We start from the raw sequence: 24,201 nt of genomic DNA, 5'->3' as shown, positions 1-24,201 counted from the left end.
GAGGTAAGTATGTCAGGGCGCTTGGTTTACTAGCTTACTCTCTTCTCTTCCTTACAGATTCTACTCTCACAGGGTCTGAAATGACTTTGGTGCCCATTCTCCATGACATTAACTGTGCAGACAATGGACCAATGAGTGCCATTAAAGTAGACTTCACCTGCTATGACCCAACTCAGGTTCAGCCATTGGGCATGATGTGCATCATGTAGACCATTGTGCTGTTCAAGTACCTTATGTGAATGGATGGTGTCTGTGCCAAGCAACAGGAGACTCTCAACCAAAGCGTCAAGCAGGGGAATCTTGTCAGCTACATCCTTTAGATGAGAATGACCACATGCAGCTTCAGAAATTGGGACTTCACCCCTGTGGTTGGGAATATGGTCACTCTCTATGAGAGTTGGTAAATCTACTGAGACAAATCCACTGACTTTTCTTCCAGCAATTTCTGATGGTCCAGAACATGTCTTTAGCTTGCATGGGGAAATGGAAATTTGAATACAGAATGTGTCAAAGAATGTCTAGTTTGTCAATGATACATTGATATATAATATCAATATAACCTATGCCTTTATTTTTTGCTCAGGATGTTCTCTTGTGTAGATGTTATTTAGATATATTTTAGAGCAGGATTTGCCTTGGAACACTTTCCTGGCTACCTCAGTGCATGAGGAAGTAGCTACATCTGATGGATGCTCAGCAGGCTCCCTGCTGTGCTGGAACCAGTGGTAGCCCAAGGTGCTAGCCCTGAATGAAATACTAATCTGTGCTGGTCGCTGTTGCACTCAGTGCAGTGTGTGATAGCTTCACAGTCTTGTGCTCAGTGATCTGTTGAAGTACATTGAAATATATTGAGTGCTCCTTTTGAAAGCATCTCTGGAATGCTCAGTTTTTGTCTAAATCCTCTGCATTTCCTTAAAGGGTGAGATTTCCTATGGTCTGGGCATTGTCTATTGGGGTTGTTGATGGAGTTTCTTCTTCAGTTTTGTTGACCATGTTAGAGGCACTGATTTCTCATGCTTCTGTTAGAGACCTTTCTTTGAATGACGTGTTACCAGAATTTGAGGGCTAGAACTAGGGTTATTTCACATTTCTGTGTTGTGGCAGACAAATTTCACAAAGAATGAAAATAGCAGATAATAGGCATGATACTTTGATTTATACTTGAACCATTTAGTTTATCCATCATTCCCACAAACCTGATTGAGAAGTTACATAACCTGGGCCTCTGTTCCTCCCTCTGCAATTGGATCCTCAACTTCCTAACCAGAAGACCACAGTCTGTACAGATTGGTGATAACATATTCTCCTTGCTAACGATCAACACTGGTGCACCTCAGGGATGTGTGCTTAGCCCACTGCTCTACTCTCAAAATACACATGACCGTGTGGCTAGGCATAGCTCAAATACCATCTATAAATTTGCTGATGATACAACCATTGTTGATAGAATCTAAGGTGGTGACAAGAGGACATACAGGAGTGAAATATGCCAACTAGTGGAATGGTGCCGCAGCAACAACTTGGCACTCAACATCAGTAAAATGAGAGAGCTGATTGGGGACTTCAGGAAGGGTAAGACGAAGGAGCACATACCAATGCTCATAGAGGGATCGGAAGTGGAGACAGTGAGCAGTTTCAAGTTCCTGGATGTCAAGATTTCTGAGGATCTAACCTGGTCCCAATGTATCCTTATAGTCATAAGGAAGACAAGACAGCATCTGTACTTTATTAGGAGTTTGAAGAGATTTAGCATGTCACAAATACACTCTAAAACTTCTATAGTTGTACTGTGGAGAGCATTCTGTCAGGCTGCATCATTGTCTGGTATGGAGGGGCTACTGCACAGGACCGAAAGAAGCTGCAGAAGGTTGTAAATCTAGTCAGCTCCATCTTGGGCACTAGCATACAAAGTACCCAGGACATCTTTAAGGAGCTGTGTCTCAGAAAGGCAGCATCCATTATTAAGGACCTCCAGCACCCAGGGCATGCCCTTTTCTCATGGTGACCATCAGGTAAGAGAAACAGAAGCCTGAAGGCACACACTCAGTGATTCAGGAACAGCTTCTTCCTCTCTGCCATCAGATTCCTAAATGGACATTGAAGCTTTGGACACTACCTCACTTTTTTAATATAGGGTATTTCTGTTTATGCATGTTTTTTAAAATATTTACTTGTTTATGTATTATTAAGTTTTATTTTATTTATTGTTATTTTTTTCTCTCTCTCTCTGCTAGATTATGTATCGCATTGAACTGCTGCTGCTAAGTTAACAAATTTCACATCACATGCCAGTGATAATAAACCTGATTCTGATTCTGATTCCAATGATCTCGCATGTTGTTTGGTAGTTCTGTAGTTTGGTATAGAGTTTATTTCTCTTGCTGTGTCCAAGGAACTCAACCCTATCAGGTAACCTCATTTTTTTGTGGCTTGCAGTTCCAACAACAGACCTGCAAGTTTCTGTAGCTTCTGTGGTTCACTGTGTGAGAGCTTTGGAAAATCATCAAGTCTGCTGAAGAGAGATGCTTCGATTCCCTCTGGAAAGCCATAGCATTTGTCCAGCCTCTGCCACAGCATTTACAAACTCATAGCTGGACTATTAACATTCACTGACTTAACCCTTGTTGCATTTTGAAATGACTCTCCATCAAGCCAGTTACAGAGTAGGTTTAGCTTTTCACTAGGTTTGAGACTTAGTCCTTCCACAGCATCACCAAAGCTTGTCTTCCTGGACAGATAACTGGCAGGCTGGCTGTCAAACACTCTTAGTCCTGCTGTGTCTAAGTCTCACAAACCAGGTGCCAAGCCAAATCTAATGCACCTGCAGCTCCTGAATGAGGGCATTGTGGTGTGCCCAATGTGTGGGATGAATGGAACTTCAGTCTGTCCATTTCTTTACAGTTCGGTTTGGTATCGGCAGCAACTCTAGTCTGAAGTCTTTGCTGTGTTGAAACTGCAGAAGGGGATGTTGTGCATCTTTGCTACTGTAGATCTTGACTGTCAATACCTGGACTTTGTGAAAAGTATGTTAGCTACACGGTGCGGACAGCTGTTTCTTGTAGAGTTGGAGCACTTGTCTTTTTTTAGCCAAAATGTGCTTGGACATGTTCTTTAGTAAGCTGTTGTGATGGCAAAGCATGAGTGATTCTGGTTATAAACTAGCCACAGCCGTTGCTTCATACACCTTGGCCTCTGCTGAGGCGGCCCTGGCTTCATGCTCTTCCCTGAGTGCAGTTAATGTAGCCCTCATGACTATACATGCCTTCTCCGTGTCTGTGTGAGCTTTCTCCACTTGCATCTTAACTTCACACTAAGCAAAGCTGCTCTTATTCTTCCCGGTTTGGCTCTGGCATAGATTAATTTGGATTTTGTTTTGAAGCACACATGGAAAGACATCTATCTCCACCAGCTGCGTATTTGTCCTTGAAACAACAACATCTTTTCACTCTACTCCCCTCGCAGTGTGGATATGCAAAGTGATGCAGTGAGTTAAACACCTTCTCAAAAATCACCCAAGACAGAAGCTTCCTTCAGGGTGTGTGAAAGATGGGATAAACATTATAAAAGTGATAAGGGACTTAGCATGGGTATACTGTTTACCTCAGAAAAAATGTAGCCCAGGCTGCATTAAAGTGAAGGAGGAAACTGCAGGGTCTGTTGCCATTGCTTTACCATCTCCTCTGGCTGCACAGTTGGTGCCGGATGATTGGGGGTGTAATTTGTACTGTAGCTTAACAAGGGAAGAGAGGAATAAAACCAACTAATTACAGGCCAATTAGTTAAATAACTGGTGGGAAGATTATTGGAATTCCTTAAAAGGTCAGAATAAATCTTCTCTTAAAAAGATACAGATTGATTAGAGACAGCCAGCTTTAATTTTTTAAAGAACATTGTTCTAATTTAATTACATATATATAGAGAGACAGTAACAATGAGGTCCATTGAATCCCTCAGCCCCTTCAGTCCTCTGTATGTTGGTAAGGGCAGTGTAGTTAAATTAATCATAAAGTCTCATATCACTTCAGTCTACACAAGATCTTTGTCCGTCCATTATCGGTATATTCATGTGCTGATGGGAGAGCCTCTTTAACACTTAAATCGTGTCTGCATCCATCACCATCCCTGGCAGAACATTCCAGGCATCCACCATTCTCTGTGTAAAAAAACTTGCACCACAAGTCTCCTTTAAAATTACCCCCCCCCCCCATCTTAGATATTAGACATTTTGACGCTGAATAAAAGATACTGGCTGTCTATTCTATGTAACTATGCTTCTCATTTTATAAATTTGTATCAGGTATCCTTTCAGTCTCTGTTGCTCCAAACAAAAGAAACCTAATTAGTCTAACATCCCCTTATAGTACAAACCTTCTAATCCAGGCAGCATTCTGGTAAACCTATTCTGTACCCTCTCCAAAACTTCCACATCTTCCTGTAATAGGGCTACCAGAAATCAATGTGATATTCCAGTCACAGCTTAACCAGAGTTTTATAAAGCTGCATCATATCTTACTGATTCTTAAAATTAATGGCCTGACTAATAAAGGCAAGCATGCTAGGAGCCCCTTTCAGCATCCTGTCAACCTGTGCAGCCACTTTCAGGATGCTGTGGACTTGAACTCCAAGATCCCTCCGCACATCAACACTGTTAAAGGTCCTTTCTACATCAGGAATCTTCTATGATCATCACCATGAGTACCGGTATATTTCCCTTGCTGCTGACAATGTTTTCACCCCTGCACACTTTATCCTGAAAATATACCAGACTTCCAGTGCACCAAGGCTGTTGTGTGGTCAATAGGCCTTCTTGTGCTCCAGTGCCTTGCGTGAAGATGGCTTGACTAATTCCCACACAAACTGATGAACTTCTCTCAGTTTCTGCTGTAGTGTTGTGCTGAAGACTTCAAACCTGATTTCGGTTTGTGTCAAATTCTTTGGAGTTTCTCCAGTTCTGCACACCACAGGTCCCAGGAGACATTCGATTGAGTGTACCAAGGAAGATTTCAAAAGAAGTGAGCGGGGCAGTTGGGATATTATGTATGCCACAGGAAACATTGGATTGTGCGTAGTTAAGCATTTGAAAAAAATGTTTAAGCAGAGCGGCCAATCTACAAGTGGGCCAGTGTTAGAATGGGGAACCAAGGTTTGTTTCAGAGATAGGTTTTTTCCATTACGGCAGCGTAATTGAGCTCTGACCATTGACCAATCCGAACATCAGAAGTTTGAGAGGAGGAGATTTCACTCAGATCCATTGCCTGAATAGCAAAAAGCAGCAGCGGATCGCAACAATGTAATTGAGCTCTGACCAGTGGCCAGCCAACGTTTGGGATTGATTAGCAAGAGCAAATTAAAGGAAAGCAGAGGCAAGCACAATGGCTATCTTTGTAGTGGCCAGAGTTAGAGTGGTGATCTTAAGGCTTTAGCTCTTTGAAGCTTCAGTAAGAGAAAGCAAAAAAAAGAAATGCTCTAGGTAGTTTTTTTTCCCCCTTACCTTCTTTAGGTCTGCTCAGTTAGGATAGTAGAAATGCCAGACAGGATAGCTGAATGCTCCTCTTGCAGGATGTGGGAAGGCAGGGAGACCTCCAGTGTCCCTGATGACCACAACTGTAACGTTCTCCTTCGCGTGTAACGAAACGCCGAATTAAACGTCGAGATAAACCACAGTTAATAAGAACCAGATCGCAGTAAGATTAACCATTTACTGTTCACTCTTCACATTAACATATGGTGAAAACTGTTGATAAAACAATACAAGATTGATACAGTATTTGTTCCTTCCTTAATATCACATTTCAATTGTAAATACTTGCAAAGGTGACTATAACAACATTACACTAAGGTGCAGTATACAGGGAGAGTTTACCTGCTCCATTGACTACTTTAAATACACTTCCATGCAAACTATCCGCAACTCTTTAACTAACAAAAGCATAAACATTATCGACCGTCGTTAGTTCTAACAGGATCGGCATTAACATCTTAGTTCAACATATCGATTATCTATTAACTTACAGCGTTGCTCTCACTGTGATTTCTCATGCCTGCAAAACAACTTCTGCTCAGGTGTGCCTCGTGGTAAGCCCCCACCCTCGCGCTAATTTCAAACCGGTACTTTCCCACAAGACGCGGCGAAACCAGATGTGACGTCATCGCATGCCGATATATTTTACATGCAATGAATATACTTTAAACACTTCTAATTCTAACTAGAAAATACTATCGAATGAATTACTAAGCGAAAATATTATAAACTAAATAACTGTCGTAAAGACAGCACACACTCCCCGCTTGACCTTTGTAAGGTCACAATGAGCAGAGTACAAAACTTAGTCTCTTAATCAGTCATTGGGTAGAAGTAGAATAACTTCTGCACATCGCCTTGGTCGGTAGTCTTCAATTTGATCTTCCTGACATGTCCATCCCCACTAGGGAATGTAGCAGTGATTCTGGCCGTTGGCCAGCTGTTGCGGGCGATTTGCTTGTCCCTGAGCAGGACTAAGCCTCCAACTTGAAGATTCCTGTGGGGTTCTGTCCACTTTCGTCTCTGTTGCAACAAAGGTAGATATTTTTGTCTCCAGCAAGGCCAGAACTGATTTGCCAGAGCCTGGACTTGTCTCCATTGCTTTGTGTACAAATCCTTGTCTGAGAAGTCTCCTGGTGGAGGAGGTGTTCCTGCCTTCTGTGTAGGGAGCATTGATGGCGAAGGTATGAAGGGGTTTTCTGGGTCAGAAGACACAGGTAGGAGTGATTGTGCATTTATAATGGCTGTGACCTCTGCCATTAGGGTGCACAGTACCTCGTGGGTCAATCGGGTGCGTTGCTGCATCTCAGGTTTCCTTTTCCAGGTTTTCCGTAAGGACGTGAACCGTTTGACTGCCTGCTCTTTGTTATCTGGTGAGTGCTGGCGTGGTTCTCTGAAAGGCAATGGGGCAACCCCATTAGTTGCTTCATCCCTGAAGACCTTGGTGTCTTTGGTTTTTAAAGAAATGGTATCTTGAGCTGATTGTGCAAGTTTGTTTCCGTGCTCGGTTCGAACGAAAACTGACTGACCTAGCGTCTCGTCGGTTACTTTACGCTTGGTAATGTCTTGTTGTGCTTCTTTAGGGTACACCTTAGTGAGACAGATCTTGGAACAAGAACGGCTTGACTGAGTTTGACTGCAAACTTCTGTACAGTTCGAGCTGACAATTGTTGTCCTGGAGTGAACCTCTCCCTCCCCGCCGTCCTGTTGTGGGGGTGAAGGAGCGTTGTCGGTTCTTTCATTCTTGACTTCATCACGGAGCCGTGAGGGTAAATTTCCTTCCTCGTATGGATGTGATGCAATCGTGACTCTCTGAGGTTCCTTGTAGCTGGGGAAGTTATCGAATACGTATGGAGAGGGGAGTCGAGCCTGCCTGTCTATTTGATATTGTACATAGTCGCTTGTGCGTTCCAGTCTGGTCCTTTCTAAAGTAGATCTTACTTCGGTCAGATCATGCGACCCTTCAGGTTCTTCTATGTACTCTGCTTCCGCCATGGCAGCTTCTTCTTCTCTTTCTAGCTGCAGCACTTGCAACTCTGTCGATATTTTTGCCATTTCCAACTGGGTTTCGGCTTCTCGGGCAGCCGCTTTCCTTTGTCTGGCGGCCTTTTCCTTCTGGATTTCGGCTTCTCTGGCAGCCTTTTCTTTCTGGATTTCGGCTTCTCTGGCGGCCCTTTCTTTCTGGATTTCGGCTTCTCTGGCAGCCTTTTCTTTCTGGATTTCAGCTTCTCTGATGGCCTGCAGCATTTTCAAAACTGCTTCTTGTCTGGCGTAATGCAGTCGCACCTTGGCGGCTTCTGTCTTGGCTCTTGCCTGGGTGGACTTACTTGATGTCGGTTTACCGCCCTTGTCGCTGGGCGGCGTCGACTTGATGCTGGATCGAGCTGACATTGCAGCACTTGAAACACCTGATAATGTCGCTTTTTCACTGTAACGTTCTCCTTCGTGTGTAACGAAACGCCGAATTAAACGTCGAGATAAACCACAGTTAATAAGAACCAGATCGCAGTAAGATTAACCATTTACTGTTCACTCTTCACATTAACATATGGTGAAAACTGTTGATAAAACAATACAAGATTGATACAGTATTTGTTCCTTCCTTAATATCACATTTCAATTGTAAATACTTGCAAAGGTGACTATAACAACATTACACTAAGGTGCAGTATACAGGGAGAGTTTACCTGCTCCATTGACTACTTTAAATACACTTCCATGCAAACTATCCGCAACTCTTTAACTAACAAAAGCATAAACATTATCGACTGTCGTTACTTCTAACAGGATCGGCATTAACATCTTAGTTCAACATATCGATTATCTATTAACTTACAGTGTTGCTCTCACTGTGATTTCTCATGCCTGCAAAACAACTTCTGCTCAGGTGTGCCTCGTGGTAAGCCCCCACCCTCGCGCTAATTTCAAACCGGTACTTTCCCACAAGACGCGGCAAAACCAGATGTGACGTCATCGCATGCCGATATATTTTACATGCAATGAATATACTTTAAACACTTCTAATTCTAACTAGAAAATACTATCGAATGAATTACTAAGCGAAAATATTATAAACTAAATAACTGTCGTAAAGACAGCACAACAACTGTGAGAAGTGCATCCAGCTGCAGCTTCTAACAAACTGCGTTTAGGAGTCGGAGCTGGAACTGGATGAATTTCGGATCATTCGGGAGGCTGAAGGGGTGATAGATAGAACATATGAAGAGGTAGTTACACCCAAGGTGCAGGGCACAGGAAATGGGATGACCGTCAGAAAGGGGAAAGGGGTTAAACAGCCAGAACAGAGTACCCCAAAACTGTGGTGTTAGGGGATTCATTAGTCAGTGGAACGAACAAGAGGTTCTGTGGGCAAGAACAAGATTCCTGGATGCCTTCTGGGTGCCAGGGTCTGTCGTGGTTTCTTGTGCCCCACAAATGACTAGGAGACACAGAAGATTCTTCAAGAAGGGTTAAACTTTAATTTGCAAATCAAAGCTGAGACAGTCATTGAGCTAGTCGCTGATTGCCCACCGATCCGTGGACATAGCATGTTTTATAGTAATCTCCTGGTTTAGTTGCATTAGCATATGCAATCGGTCTGTAGTTGCGTACCACACGTACATCCGCCACTATTGTTTCTACCCATTGACTTAATCATGTTCTAATCTACATCCCTTAGCTACCTCTTATTAACACAACATTGTCTTCTACATTCTTAGGATTTCATTCTCTAGCAAATAGCAAGTTGCAACTTTTATACTCCAATAGGTCCAGGACATCTCAGATGAAACCCTCAGCATTCTTAAATGGGAGGGTGAACAGTCAAAGATCTTGGTCCATGTAGGTTACCAATGACATGGGTAGGATGAATGATGAGATTCTGCATAGGGAATTTATGGAGTTAGGTTAAAGGGCAGGACATCCAGGGTTGTGATCTCAGGATTACTATCCATGCCAAGTGCTAGTGAGGCCAGATAAATTATACAGTTTAACACATGGCTAAGGAGTTGGTGTAGGAGGGAGGGCATAAGATTTTTAGATCACAGTGCTCTCTTCCAGGGAAGGTGGGACTTCTACAGAAGAGACGATTTGCTCCTGAACTGGAGGGGGACTAATATCCGAGCAGGAAGGTTTACAAATGCTGCACGTGAGGTTTAAACTAGAGTTGCAGGAGGATGACATCCAGAGTGGCAGAACAATTAGTGGAGATGTTGGTAAGAACTCAGACGAAGTCAGGAATCGAAAGGTAGAGCATGGTGCAACTAGTGTCCTAAGATGCATATATTTCAATGCAGTAAATATCATAGAAAAGGCAGATGAGCTCAAGGCATTGGTAAACACCTGGAATTATGACGTCATAGCCACTATTGAGACTTGATTGCAGGAAGGATAGGACTGGCAACTCAATATTCCAGGATTCCGTTGTTTTAGACATGATAGAATGTGAGGGATTAAAGGAGGAGGAATGGATACTAGTCAGGGAAAATGTCACAGCAGTGCTCTGTCATGACAGACCGGAGAACACTACTAGTGGGGCGTTATGGTAGAACTAAGAAAGGTATAGCCATGTTAATGGAGCTATATTACAGACCACCCAACAGTCCTAGGGATTTACAGGAAGAAATTTGTAAAGAAATTGCACACTGTTGCAAGAAACAAAAGATTGTTATGCAAGGTGAAGTGGACGAAGGCAAGGCGGTTGATGTTGTTTACATGGACTTTAGCAAGGCATTTGACAAGGTCCCACATGGGAGGCTGGTCAAGAAGGTTCAGTCATTCACCATTCAGGATGAGGTAGTAAATTGGATTAGATATTGGTTTTTGAATTATGATTGTATTAAACACCAAACTGTATTGATAAACAGCATTCTGGCATATGAGGCACTATATTCTACATGGACAGGACAAGAGTGAAATGCAGAGGCTATGGCATCATCAGTGGACCGATTTAGAACAAAGATGGAGAAATACAATAGATGCAAAAAAAAAGACTGACAAATAACCAACATGCAGAATGAGACAAAGTGAAACTACAGAAATAAATAAGAACATGAGTTATACAGTCCTTGAAATACAGAATCAGTTCAGTGCTGAGGTGAGCTAAGTTATCCACGCTGTCCCTTAACCTGGTGGTGGGGCCTAAGGTTCCCATATCTCCTTCCTAATGGCAGCAGTGAGAAGAGAGCGTAACCTAAATGGCAGGGGTCCTTGATGATGGATGCTGCTTTCTTGTGGCTTGCTCCTTGTAGATGTTCTCAGTGGTGGGAGATGGCTTTTCCTGTAATGGACTGGGTTGTATCCACCACTTATTGTAGTACTGGCTCAACTCAGCATGGCCTGAATTATCAGAGAGTGCTCAAAGATGTGAGTCGCTGTTGGAATGATAAGCCCAATGTAAAATTCACGACCTCGAGTGGAGCTTATCTTGGATCAGTGGGTGTTGACTGGAAGGAGATTTAAGTAGAATTTCCACTGATTCTCTGACCTTCAGAGCTGTTCTGGGAATTTCAGTCAATGCATCTGGGAAAGACATGTCCATTGGATTACATCTTGTAATGTTGAGTGGGTCTGGATTGAGAATAGAGACTCAGAGACTGAAGCAACAAACTATGTGCAGGAGGAACTCAGCAGGTCAGGCAGCATCAGTGAAGAGATAGCTGCTTTTTCAGGTCAACACCATGTATCAGGATTGAGAGTGGGGAGGGGAGATAGCCAGTGTAAAGACACGAGCAAGAAACCACACAGCGAGAGACATGAGAGAGAGGGACATGCTGAACTCCTGTCGAAGAGAGGTGGGAAACTTATCTGAAATTGGCATCCCTTGATGAAACATTGTAGTGGAAATGTTAAATGCTTTTGTAATGTTAGGTAGAACTGGGTTCCGCGATGTACTTATGATTTACATCTCCCACCAACTTACACTCCACCACACATCTATAGAAGTCTGTTAAAGTTTTAGATGTTATGCCAAATCTTCGCAAGCTTCTAAGAAAGTACAGATGTTGTTGTGCTTTCTTTGTAATGGGAATAGAATGCTGGGCCCAGGACAGATCCTCTGAAATGAGAAATTTAAAGTTTATAAACTCTCCACATTTAATTCCCCAATGAGTAATGACTTATGGATTTCCAGTTTCCTCCTTCTTAGGCGAATAATCACTCCTTGGTCTTGCTGACATTGAGTGAAGGGTTGGTGTTGTGATTGTGTACTTCTGAACTTCTCTAAACTTCTCATAACTGTTGCCTACATCCACAAGTTCCACTGGCAATTCATTCCATGCTCTCTCCATCCTCTGAGTGATGAAGTTCCCTTCATGTTCCCCTTAAATAGTTCACCTTTTACCCCAAAGCCATGATCTCCAGTCTAGTCTCACCCAACCTCAGTGGAAAAAGCTTGCTTCAGGTGAGATTTAATAGGAACTTGAGAACTCTTGGGTGGTCAGTATACGGAGCAAGTTACCAAAGAAACTGCTTGAATCAGATACATTTAACAACATTTAAACAATGTTTAGAAGGATGTGGTACAAAGATGTGCAAATGGCCAAGGGGCCAATTATTAACCAAAGCCGTTCCATCACGGGTAAAGTGTGCCCCACCTCTGAGCTCATCTACACTTTGTACATGAAATGCTATCTCAGGAAAGCAATGTTCATCATCCTGGACTCTCACCACCCAGGACATGATCTCTTCTCACTGCTGCCATTAGGAAGAAGTTACAGGAACCTCAGGACTCATACCACCAGGTTCAGGAGCAATTACTACCTCTCAACCACCAGGCTGTTGAACCAAAGGGGATAGTTTCACTCAACTTCACTTGTCCTGTCGTACAAATATCCCACAACCAATGAAATTACTTTCAAAGACTGTTCATCTCATGTTTTCAATAGTTATTGCTTATTTAATAATCATTATTATTTCTTTCTTTTTGTATTTGCACAGTTTGTAGTCTTTTGCACACTGGTTGAATGCCCAAGTTGGTGTGGTCTTTCTCTGATTCTGTCATGATTATAATTCTATTGATTTATTGAGTATCCCCACAAGAAAATGTCTCAGGGTTGTATATGGTAACATATTTATACTTTGATAATAAATTTACTTTATACTTTGAAATTTGAAATTGGTCTAACTTAGATAGGAATCTTTATTGGCATAGACCTGTTGGGTAGGAGAGCCTGTTTCCATAGACCTGTTGGGCAGGAGAGCCTGTTTCCATAGACCAGTTGGGCAGGAGAGCCTGTTTCCATAGACCAGTTGGGTAGGAGAGTCTGTTTCCATAGATCAGTTGGGAAGGAGAGCCTGTTTCTATAAACCAGTTGGGAAGGTGAGCCTGTTTCCATAGACTTGTTGGGCAGGAGAGCCTGTTTCCATAGACCAGTTGGAAAGGAGAGCCGGTTTCCATAGACCAGTTGGGCAGGAGAGCCTGTTTCTATAGACCAGTTGGAAAGGAGAGCCTGTTTCTATAAACCAGTTGGGAAGATGCGCCTGTTCCACGGACCAGTTGGGCAGAAGAGCCTGTTTCCAAAGTCGAGTTACATAGGAGTATTACAAGATGCACCCAACCGCGCCAGTTTCCAGGGTTTAGATGCTCTAACTCTTCGGAGTACAGATAGCTGGTTTGGTCCCCTTGAAGCATTCAGGACCATCCTATTAGTGGACAATCATGTTTTGGGCACCAACAAAGGTGACAAAGGTGCTCTTTGTCAGCTTTTGCAAGGAGGAAGCAAGATCACTTGGGAAAGCCAGCTGGTCACTCTGCAGAGCCAGTACATCTTCCACCTCTGGAGAGATGGTGACCCAGGCTCTTGCTGAGGCTTCCTCATTCAATGCTCATTAGTGTTTGAATGCCAGCCGTCCAGTTTCCTTTGGAGCGCAGAAAGGCAGCCTTCATTATCAGAAGAGCTCTGGCTTGGGCCCCGCACATTGGGAACAAAGGTCACAAGTTTGCACAGATTTGGAGGAATTCATGGCTGCCTTGAGGAAGGTGTTCCATCACCCTGACAGAGCCGGTCGACCCTCGGACTGTCTGATGAAGATTCAATTGGGCAGACAGTCAGCAGCCGACTTCACTATCAAGTTTCACACCTTGGCCCAAAAGAGTGGCTGGAACAGTGAGGCCTTGGCCGCCCTATACTGCTGTGAACTTTGAGATGAACTGAAGGATGTCCTCACCTGGGGAGAGCCAACAGAGGACCTAGAGGTTCTGATTGATCAACCCATTCATTTCAGTAATAGTCTGGCAGAGTGTAAGTGGGACTACATCAAAAGGTCAAAGAGGACTAGCCTAAGCCTTGTCTCAATTCATTGTAGTTCTGCCCCACCTCCCACCCCAATCTCAGACCATGACCTGTTCAGGACACAGTTGAACCCATGCAGATCAGCTGCACTGGACTCTTCATGAATGGGAGGTCCCGGTGACAGAGTCAAGGCTGCTGCTGTTACTGCAGAAAGGCAGGTCACCTACAGGCTGAATGAACGAGGCTGCAACCATTGGGAGGACAGCAAAGATCGTCCATTGTTGGGAGGACACAGATTCAGGTTTTGTGTTGAAGGCAGAGATCACCTAGAATAAGAATCAGAGGGCGTTGAAGGCTTTGATGGACTATGGGGCAGCAGGTAATTTTCTGGGCTTAGGAACCACCCGTCAGCATGACATACCGCTGTAAGAGTTGAGCCAGTCCCTGCCTGCAATTCTCCTGGACAGCTGCCCGCAAGGTTCCAGGCAGATCCAGCACAAACTGTGTTTTTGCTGATCATGTGGAGGACATTAGTTTTTGCCATCACCAGGTTCAAGAGCACACCATCAGGCTCCTGAACCAGAGGGGATAACTTCATTTGCCCCATCACTGAACCATTCCCACAAACTATGGACTCACTTTCAAGGACTCTTCATCTCATGTTCTCGATATTTATTGTTTATTTATTAATTATTATTTTTTCTTTCTTTTTGTATTTGTACAGTTTGTTATCTTGCACACTGGTGCAGTCTTTCATTGATTCTATTATAGTTGTTGGATTTATTGAGTATGCCCATAAGAAAATGAATCTCAGGGTTGGCAGCATCCATGGAAAAAGAGTACAGTCAACATTTTGGGCTGAAGCATCAACTGTACTCTCTTCCATAGATGCTGCCTGGCCTGCTGAGTTCATCCAGCATTTTGTATGGTGTTGCTCAGATTTATAGTATCTGCAGATTTTCTCTTGTTTGTGGTTGAATCCCAGTGTTGTATGTGGTGACGATATGTATGTTGATAATGAATTTACTCTGAACTTTGTAGCCTGACTGTCTCTTTGCTTTTCCATTGCAGCATCATTCTCCCCCACCTGGCTTTGTGAGTGTGCTGAAACTGATGAACATTGCCTTCACCATCACCTTCACCCTTGAGTGCATCCTTAAAATCATTGCCTTTGGATTCCTGGTGAGTACCATTAGAAGAGTAACCACCATTTGGGTAAAATATAGCAATGTATAGGGTGAAGAATGGTATGCCAAGAATCAGGCCACGTGACCTTATGTTGCCCGAGGCTGTACCATGGGATCAGCAATGCACAAACCTCACATTAGGAAGGCTTGAAGATGAATGATGTTTTCCTCTGTCTCCACTGTCTTTGCCAATGGTAGATAGTACAGAGATAATACTGTTTAACTGAGCAGTGTGAGGTGGAATAGTGCGAAGGAAGCTCCAAAACAATGAAAATGTATTTGCTAAGAGAGGTTGGAGAGCTGTGGTGCTTTAATATGGGGAACCACTATGGATTCAGTGAGCTCCAACAATAAAACTATTTGACTGAGAACCAACTGCATCTCAGATTATCTTCTTGTGAGACGATAGGAGCAGCAGTTACTTGTTAAAGTATTGGCAGATCAAAGAGGCACGAAACATTCTCACTTCTCCTGTTTATTCCTCCCTTACAGAACTACTTCAGAGACTCGTGGAACGTATTTGATTTTGTGACTGTGGTGGGCAGCATCAGTGAGATCATTGTAACAGAATGCAATGTACGGTGCCTCAATGCCATACCACTTAGTGTGCGCGAGAGTGTGAGACTGACACAATCAGAACATGACTGGATGTGAGGCTATGTATGAAAGAGAATATCGTGAGAGTATCAGCTGGGAGACAGTGTGATTGTGAGTGAGTGAAGAAAAGGGAAATTAATGAATAAGAGAGGGAATAGATTTAAGGTGGGAGGTGGATTTTTAAGGGGACCGAGGTTTTTCCAGTCAGAGGGTGGTAAGTATATGGAACAAGGTGTCAGAGGAAGTGGAAGAGGCAGGTACATTTCAACATTTAAGAGATATATGGACAGATAGGAAAGGTTTAGATGGATAGAAAAGGTTTAGAGATATTATATATAGGCCAAATGCAGGCAAATGGCACTACATCAGATAGATAGCTTGCTGTACATGGACAAGGTTGGGGGGAGAGAGACTATTTCTGTATCTGTGCTGTATATCTCTATGTCTATTGATCAAGGGTGGGAGAGTACAAGAGAGGGCACAATCAGTAGTGAAAGTGAGAGAGGGCACACTCCCAAACAAGAGACTGAGGGATGAACCTGATAGAAGTTTGTGAAATTATGGGAGGTAGAGGTAGAGTAGAGAGTCAGAATCTTGTTCCCAGTGTAGAAATGTCCAAAAATACAGGAGGGCATGCATTTAAGGTGTAAGCGGAAAACTGAACAGGCTGCCTGGGATGGTAGTAGAGGTACAAGTATGTGGAGTAGAAGGGATATGGATCATGTACAAGCAGGGGAGATTTAGTTTAATTCGGCATTGTATTTAGCACAGGCATGATGGGCCAAAGGGCCTTGTTCCTGCGCTGTACTATTCTACATTCCAAGAGCAATCACAATCAGAATTGTATAACTAATGGAAAGGGCACAGTTGAAAATGTGATTGAATATGAGATAGGTGAGGAAATAAGTTCAAAAGTATAATAGAGGGAGCAATCATGTATGAGGGATTGGGAGTTGTTGGGGTTCAGGGTAGAAGGGCTCTGATGGGTTGAAAGAGAGAATTGATGATGTAGGGGCATCCTAGAGTTCATGATAGAGAGGCTCTGAGAGTGTAGGGAGTATTCTTGAGGTATAGTGTAGATGGGTTCCCATGGAGTGAAAGGGGAAGAAACCCTGAACATGTAGAGGAACATTCTTGGGGTACCACCTAGTGGAGTGAGGGTGTATGATTCAGGCCTTTGGGGAAATGTACTTGTGTTGTATGGTATGAGAGCTGTAACAGGATGAAGAGAAGAAGGCCTCTGATGGAGTCAAGGAGCTGGGGTTCAGTGTAGAAGCATGTGAACAGTGGGCCAGTGGCATCTCCTGACTTTCACTGACAATTGCTGAGACCCTGGGTAATAGGAAAGGGCACAGAATGACAATAAACCACTAAGTGGGCAGAGCTGTGAACAGATAGTGAAGGGGCTTCCTTTTGATCTTTCCTTTTGACCTCCCCACAGCTGAAGTTCGTGAACCTGAGCTTCCTGAAGCTGTTCCGTGCTGCCCGCCTCATCAAGCTGCTACGTCAAGGTTACACCATCCGCATCCTCCTCTGGACCTTCGTGCAGTCCTTCAAGGTAGTGATTTCGCCCAAGTTTTTCCACCCATTGTACTCCCAATAGTCACCAGATCAACATATCAGAGAGAGGTAGCCCACTCCACACACTAACAACAATCCCTTTAATTACCCTCCAAATCTATAAGGTGCCGCAGCTCAATCTGAGGATGATCACCTCTGTCTAACACAATGCAACCTAAGGACAATGCTGGACTCTCCTTTCCCCAGCTTTACACACTGTCTCTTGTGTTTGAAGCATTACTCATCTCGCTAAGGTGCAGGTACACCAGCGAAAAATTAATGCACTTTTTAGATAATTGTATTCTAATTCTCTTAATTCATTTTTTAATTATCAATACCAGAGCACTTTGTAGCAAGAGAGATAATGTCGCAGCAGTGCTGTCGTAGTGATGTGCAAACAGACTAAGTTGTAGTGGGGAACTGAGGCTTTGGCTCAAGAGTCTTTGGGGAAAAAAGGCTGAGGCCAAGGTCCCAGAGGCCATTGCATGAGTGGGCTAGCGTAGGAAACTGAGGTCTGAAGCTTGGTTCGAGAGGCTTAAGGATGGAGGCAAAGTGAAAAGCAGCAAAGAAGATGTAAGGTTTTATTTTAAAAAGTAGTTAACTAAAAATACACCAAATCACAACTAATTATGTTGGGATGAGGACTGGATGATGTGCTGTAGCTGCATGATGTGGGAGCCAGTGAACCCCATTGTGGTTTCTGGTGACCACATCTGCAGCAAGTGTTGTCTGCTCGAGGAACTCAGACTCAAAAACAATAACCTGGACTCTGAGCTTCAAACACTGAAAACTCCCCAAACAGTAGTAACGATGCGGTCTACAAATTGCAATGGGATATAGAAAATGCATGCTAAAAGGGCAATATTACAATAGTCATGGGAGATTTCAATATGCCTGTAAATTGGGAAAATCAGGTTGTTGCGGGGTCCCAAAAGGGGACATTTCTAGAGTGCCTATGTGATGGCTTTTTAGAGCACACTAGAGGATCAGCTATTCTGGATTGGGTGTTGTGCAATGAACTGGAATTAATTAAAAAGTATATGGAAAAAGAACCCTAAGGGACAAGTGATCGTAATATGACCAAATTCACCCTGAAATCTCAGAAGGAAAACTCAAAGTCAGCTGTGTCAGTATTACAGTGGAGTAAAGGGGATTGCAGAGGCACGAGAGGAGTTGGCCAAACTTGATTGGAAAAGAACACTGGCAGGGGTGAAGGCAGAGTAGTAATGCTGGGAATTTCTGGAAGCAATTCGGAAGGCACAGGATATAAACATCCCAAAGAGGAAGAAATACTCTCAGGGCAAGATGATGCAACCATGGCTAATGAGAGAAGGCGAAGCCAACATAAAAGCCAAAGAGATCCAAAATTGTTGGGAAGTTAGAGGATTGGAAAGGTTTCAAGAACCAACAGAAGGTGACTAAAAAATTCATAAAGAAGGAAAAGATGGAATACAAAAGTAAGCTAGCCAATAGTATTAAAGAGCATACCAAAACTTTCTTCAGATACATAGTGTGTAAAAGAGAGGCAAGAATGGATATTGGACCACTTGAGAATGATGCTGGAGAGGTAGTAATGGGGGACAAGGAAATGGCGGAAGAACGGATTACCTTTTTTGCATCAGTCTTTACTGTGGAAGACACTTGCAGTATGGTGGAAATTCCAGAGTGTCAGAGGTCAGAAGTTACTATTATCCCTATTTATCTCAATACTTATCCTGTCCCTTAGAATAGCTTCCAGTAACCTACCCACTACTGATGTCAGGCTCACAGACATTGATAAACCACATGTTCAAAGGTTCAAAATACATTTATTCTCAACTTTGAGATTCGTCTCCTAACAAGGAAACCCAAAAACAAACCCAGTATATATGAAAAAAAGACTGTCTAACACACAATGTGTCAAGAATTTTTTAAAAAACACATCGTCCATAAGAAAATAAAATACTAAAATAATCCATAAAAACACCCAATCTCAAACACCCAATGTGCAATAAAAAATTGTAAGTTGTTTTAGGCCCCATAGCTAAAAATGATGTGCCGGCATTGGAGAAGGTTGTGGAGGAGGTTTACAAGTATGATCCTGGGGATGAAAGAGTTAATGCATGAAGAACACTTGCTGCCTTTGAGCCTGTACTCACTGGAGTTTAGAAGAATGAGAGGCATCTGATTGAAGCCTTCCAAATATTATGGCCTGGATAAAGTGTTTATACAGAGAATGTGTCCAATTTTGCAAGAGTATAGGACCAATTGCACAGAATAAAAGGACATCCCTTTAGAACAGAGATAGGGAGGGATTTCTTGAGCTAGAGGGTGGTGAATCTCTGGAATTCATTGCCAGAGACAGCTGTGGAAGCCAAGTTATTGGGTGTATTTAAAGTGGAGGTGAATAGTTTCTTCATTAGTAACAGCGTCAAAGGTTACAGGGAGATGGCAGGAAAATAGAGCTGAGAGGAATGATAGAATGGAGCAAACCTGATGGACTGAATGGCCTAATTCAGCTCTTGCATCTTACTCTTGTGGTCTCAGTGATGTGCAATGAGATTTCTGGAGCAATTCTAATAATATGGCAAGTAGGTGTCATAGTTGGAGCCTTGTAAATCTAGAAATGCAATGCCAGTCAACTGGAGGAATGGGACAGACTGAAATACTCTGACGCATTGCACAGGCTCAGGGGGCTGCATTTCCTCCTGTGTTAATGTAGTTATTAATCCATAAGAAATGTGGGTTTCTCTATGTCTTCTGCATCTTCTGCTTAGAACAATCAGCCACTTCCCACCCCACCATCCACACCAATGGTAGTATCTATGAGGAGCTGCTTCAGGAAGACAATACCCATCATCAGAGTTCCCCACCATCCAGGCCATATCATCATCTTCCAGTTGCCACCAGGCAGAAGGTACAGATGCCTTAAGATCCACACCACCCAGTTCAAGAACAGCTGCTTCCCTTCAACTATTCAGTTTTTGAGCCAACCTGCACAATCCTAATCACTACCTCAGTATAGAAACATGATAACCACTTTGCACTACAATGGACATTTTTTATGTTCTTTCATATATAATTTTATACAAATTGTATTTATATATTTTTTGTAAATGTTGTGTCTGACGCTCTACCTGTGATGCCTCTGCAAATACGCATCTATGCACACTTGTACTTGGGCACATGACAATATATTTGACTTTGACTTTATTGTTATCCCTAGGCTCTTCCATATGTCTGCCTCCTGATTGCAATGTTGTTCTTCATTTATGCCATAATTGGAATGCAGGTGGGCCCCTGTCTTACACAGAAAGATTCACCATATCAACAGAACAGTTTGAGTATTCTATATGCTAACAGAATCTCTGCTTGTAATCTTTCCCTGGATTTATGTAGCTTTTTGGAAATATTGGACTGGATGACCATACCCCCATCAATCGACACAACAACTTCCACACCTTCTTCAATGCCTTGATGTTGCTGTTCCGGTGAGTCCCACTCCTAACTCCCAGTAGTGGAGATCCAACCTGAACTGATCAGTCTCTGAATGTGACTGTTGTATTCCTTTTCAAAGCTTAGTAAATTCAATATAAGATGATCCCCATTAAAGACCTCTCTGTTAGCTTTATTGGGTAGGCATAAGGAGTTATACATAGTCATTCTGTAAAAGAGTAGAACTTCCACTGTTCTGGAATTAAAAATGTGAGGCCATTAGTCAGGATTGACCATGGATGTTGTGTCCCAGCTGTCTATGTGATAGGCAAGCCAGGGTACTATGATAGGGAGAGCAAGCTGTTGTCCATGCGGAGACCGATACAGTCTGGCATCAGTGACATCACAGGAATCGCAGTCAGTGTTGGACTCAACTTATGGACTCTAGATCTGAATTTTTCCTTGGGGTTTACTCCTAAAGCCTTCTCCATGAGTGGGTATAACTACATGGCAACAGAGGTTAAAGATCAGAGTTTCCTTCTCCTAGCTGAACTGCCAACCACAGCTAATCAGACCCATCTGCCACAAGCAGCTGGTTTTAAGGTGCCAGTAACCCACTTTTGCCTCTTCTGTCAATAGGAACGGTTCCGCTGGGCTTAGTAGCTAAGCCACACGTGAAGGCCAGGAGGCTATTTGAGACGCACACCATTGGGAGCTTATCCCCACTTCCACCCCCAGATGTAACCACCTTGAGGAATCATAATTAAAGAACACTTGAAATATTTCACATAATGGAATGTGAAATATTTACCCAATGCATAATACATTTAAAATTTGATTTTAACAATTTAAAAAATATAGCAATAAAAACCTGATCTTCAGAAGAGTGCCTGGGAAGCTGAGAGATTGTTGTAAGGTCCCAACTGCTTCACTTATGGTTTTGAAATTATTGAAAAGTACAAATTCTTAATGGTTTCAAAAAATAGATGACAGAGCAGACTTGAGCAGCTGAATGGTCTATCTATTCCTGCTTCATTTTCTTCTTTTTTTAAAAATAAAATGATCAAAGAGCATCTCTGGAAAGGGAATGGCTGTTGACATGAAATCAAATTCTTACATTTTCAGTACTGATATTAATCGTAAATGGGCGACAATAGGAAGTGGGGCTTGACTTGGGATAAAGAAGCTTATCTAGTTGTAGAGGAAGTAGGCTCTGCTAGGATTCTGAATGAGTATATTGTGTGGGTCTTTGTAAGAATATGATGCTGCCATATCAGAGAGCAAAGTTAATCTACCCTGATAGTCCTAGAGGGCTGAGGATCTTTCACACATTTTGAAGGTGGTTTGGGAGGTCAAGGGCTTCTTCCACTATTACCCCGGGTTCTACTGATCCCTTTGGCTGATTGTTCAAGGATTAGAATATAAATTTAAAACTTAGGGCCAAAGGGTGTCTACACAGTGGGGAGTTGCGATGTGCTCTTCACTGCCTGCCAGATGACCTAAAACTTAGAAGTGATAAACAATGAAGAAGGGTGATTACAGCTAGGCTGGCGCAGTGGGCAGATATGACAGATGAAATTCAATACAGGAAAGTTTGAAATAATACATTTTTCCTGAAATATAAAGGAAGCTAAATGGCAGGGTTCTGGAAACTGTTCAAGAACAGAGAAATATGTGTGTTCATAATTCTGTGAGTTGTTAGGCCATAGCTGAAGTATTGTGTGCCATTCTGGTTACAACATCATCAGAAGTATATCATTAAGATAGAGGGAGTGCATAAATTATTCAATAAAATCAAAAAAAATCCAAAAACTCCAGAAAGAAGGGAAATCCAAACCCCCTACACTGGTTTAAGATGAGAAAGGGGACCTGATGAGCACATTTGTCACATAGAGGGTGGTTGGGTATATGGATCGAGCTGCCAGAGGAAGTGGTAGAGACAAGTACAATAACAATGTTTAAAAGACACTTAGGCGTGCATAGGAAAAGCTCAGATGGATATGGGCAGACTGAAGGAGAAGTTCATAAAACACCTGGGGTCACAAACAGAGACAGAGAGAACAAAGGCAAAGAGATGAAGTTGGAAATTTTTGATTCAGCCATAATTGAAATATTTGGTGCAATTCTGCTCACCAAACTTCATGTGAGTGTCACAGAAAGAGTTTTGGAAGTATTTAGGGAAGTAGTTGGAGAGGTGAGTGATTCTAGCTGTAGGGATGGATGGGAGAAGCTGGAAAAGGTTAGGAAGAAATTTGTTAAAGGTGGAGGTCCTGACTAGTGTAGAGCAGAGAAACAGAGCAGGAATAGACAATTGCTGGGAGAACTCAATATGTTGAGCAGCATTGGTGGAGGGGGTAGGAAGCAATAATTGACATTTCAGGTCAATGGCCTGCAGTCGGACTGGGAGTGGAGAGGGATAATTTCAGTATAAGATGGGTGAGGGAGGTTTTGTGAGACAGGGGCCAGTCGGTGATTGGTGGACTGAAGAGGGTGAAGAATGACAGGTAGATAGTATCAGGTAGGAAGGAATATGGTGGAGTTGGGAGACAGAGGTAGGTGGATGAAAGATGGAAGCAGATAGAACATAATGAATGGCAGATGGAGCAAAGAGGGGAGGGGATGGTAAAGACAGAGCCAGCTGCTGGAGGGAGATAAATAGGAACATAAAGGTTACAGAGCTGGACTTGGGTAAAAGAGGTAATAGGCCCCATTAGGGGAGAGCTGAAGGACAGTAGAACCAGAACCAGGTGGGGAAAGGGGACAGCCTTTGGATGAAAGAATCTGTTTGTGGTGGGTGGATGGAACTGAGAGGGGGAAGATGGTTCATGAGAGCTTGGAGAGGGTGGAAAAGGAGACAAAAATTGGGATTGGGAAGGAAAAGGGGGAAGAACACACCAGAGGTGTTGGGAGATAAAACTGGAAACTCAATGATTGCAGATTATCAAGGCAGAAATATAAGATGTTCTTCCTGAAATAGAGGAAATAGTTCCCATTAGTTGAAGGGCCAGGAACAGATTTAATATTTAAGAAAGATCAAGGAAAGTGTGCGATGCTGTCATGCTAACAGATTGTGTGCTTTCTGCAGAAGTGCGACTGGGGAGTCCTGGCAAGAGATCATGCTGGCCTGCCTGAGTGGGAAGGAGTGCGAAGGGACCAGGGAGCCCACCTGCGGCACAGACTTTGCTTACTTTTACTTTGTCTCTTTCATATTCCTCTGCTCATTCCTTGTAAGTAGCAATCTTAGAGTGAAAAACAAGATTCAGTATCCTTGGTGACATCATTAATCTGATCACTCAAAGACCATTGGAATGCTTCACTACCCATTAACACTGTGTCCCATATTTTCAGAATCCAATGCCTTAACCCAGTTGTTCCTGACTACCCTTGCTTGCTGCCAGTTGGCCTTGGCTCTGTGCACTTGGCTCTCCTTCCTGCACTGAGCACACAGTCCAAGCTGACGTTTCATAAGACCACCACATAGGAGCAGAATTAGGCCATTCAGCCCATTGAGTCTGCTCCGCCATTCCATCATGACTGATTGTTATGCCTCATATCTCCATTCTCCTGCTTTCTTCCCATAACATTTGACATCCTTACTAATCAAGAACTGTCAACCTCTGCTTTATATATACAGAATGACCTGGCCTTCTGTGTCAATGAATTCCACAGATTCACCACCATTCCCTCTATT

The 24,201-nt window shown here is 43.0% G+C and overlaps 1 protein-coding gene across 1 annotated transcript in view; it reads left to right on the top strand.

Annotated features, from left to right (window-relative positions):
- The window catches only part of LOC132402214 (probable voltage-dependent R-type calcium channel subunit alpha-1E), a 600,800-nt gene that overhangs the window by 494,308 nt on the left and 82,291 nt on the right, over positions 1-24,201 (top strand). Inside the window, exons 32-37 of the mRNA XM_059984957.1 lie at positions 14,824-14,934; positions 15,432-15,515; positions 16,978-17,094; positions 20,302-20,367; positions 20,475-20,566; positions 23,596-23,737. Of these exons, the coding sequence (XP_059840940.1) occupies positions 14,824-14,934; positions 15,432-15,515; positions 16,978-17,094; positions 20,302-20,367; positions 20,475-20,566; positions 23,596-23,737 (612 nt within the window). The remainder of the gene's footprint in view (positions 1-14,823; positions 14,935-15,431; positions 15,516-16,977; positions 17,095-20,301; positions 20,368-20,474; positions 20,567-23,595; positions 23,738-24,201) is intronic.

Source organism: Hypanus sabinus, chromosome 11 (genome assembly GCF_030144855.1).
Source record: "Hypanus sabinus isolate sHypSab1 chromosome 11, sHypSab1.hap1, whole genome shotgun sequence".
Classification (NCBI taxonomy): Eukaryota; Metazoa; Chordata; class Chondrichthyes; order Myliobatiformes; family Dasyatidae; genus Hypanus; species Hypanus sabinus.
Note: the sequence above shows the minus strand (reverse complement) of the source record. Positions and strands in the feature narration are given on the sequence as shown.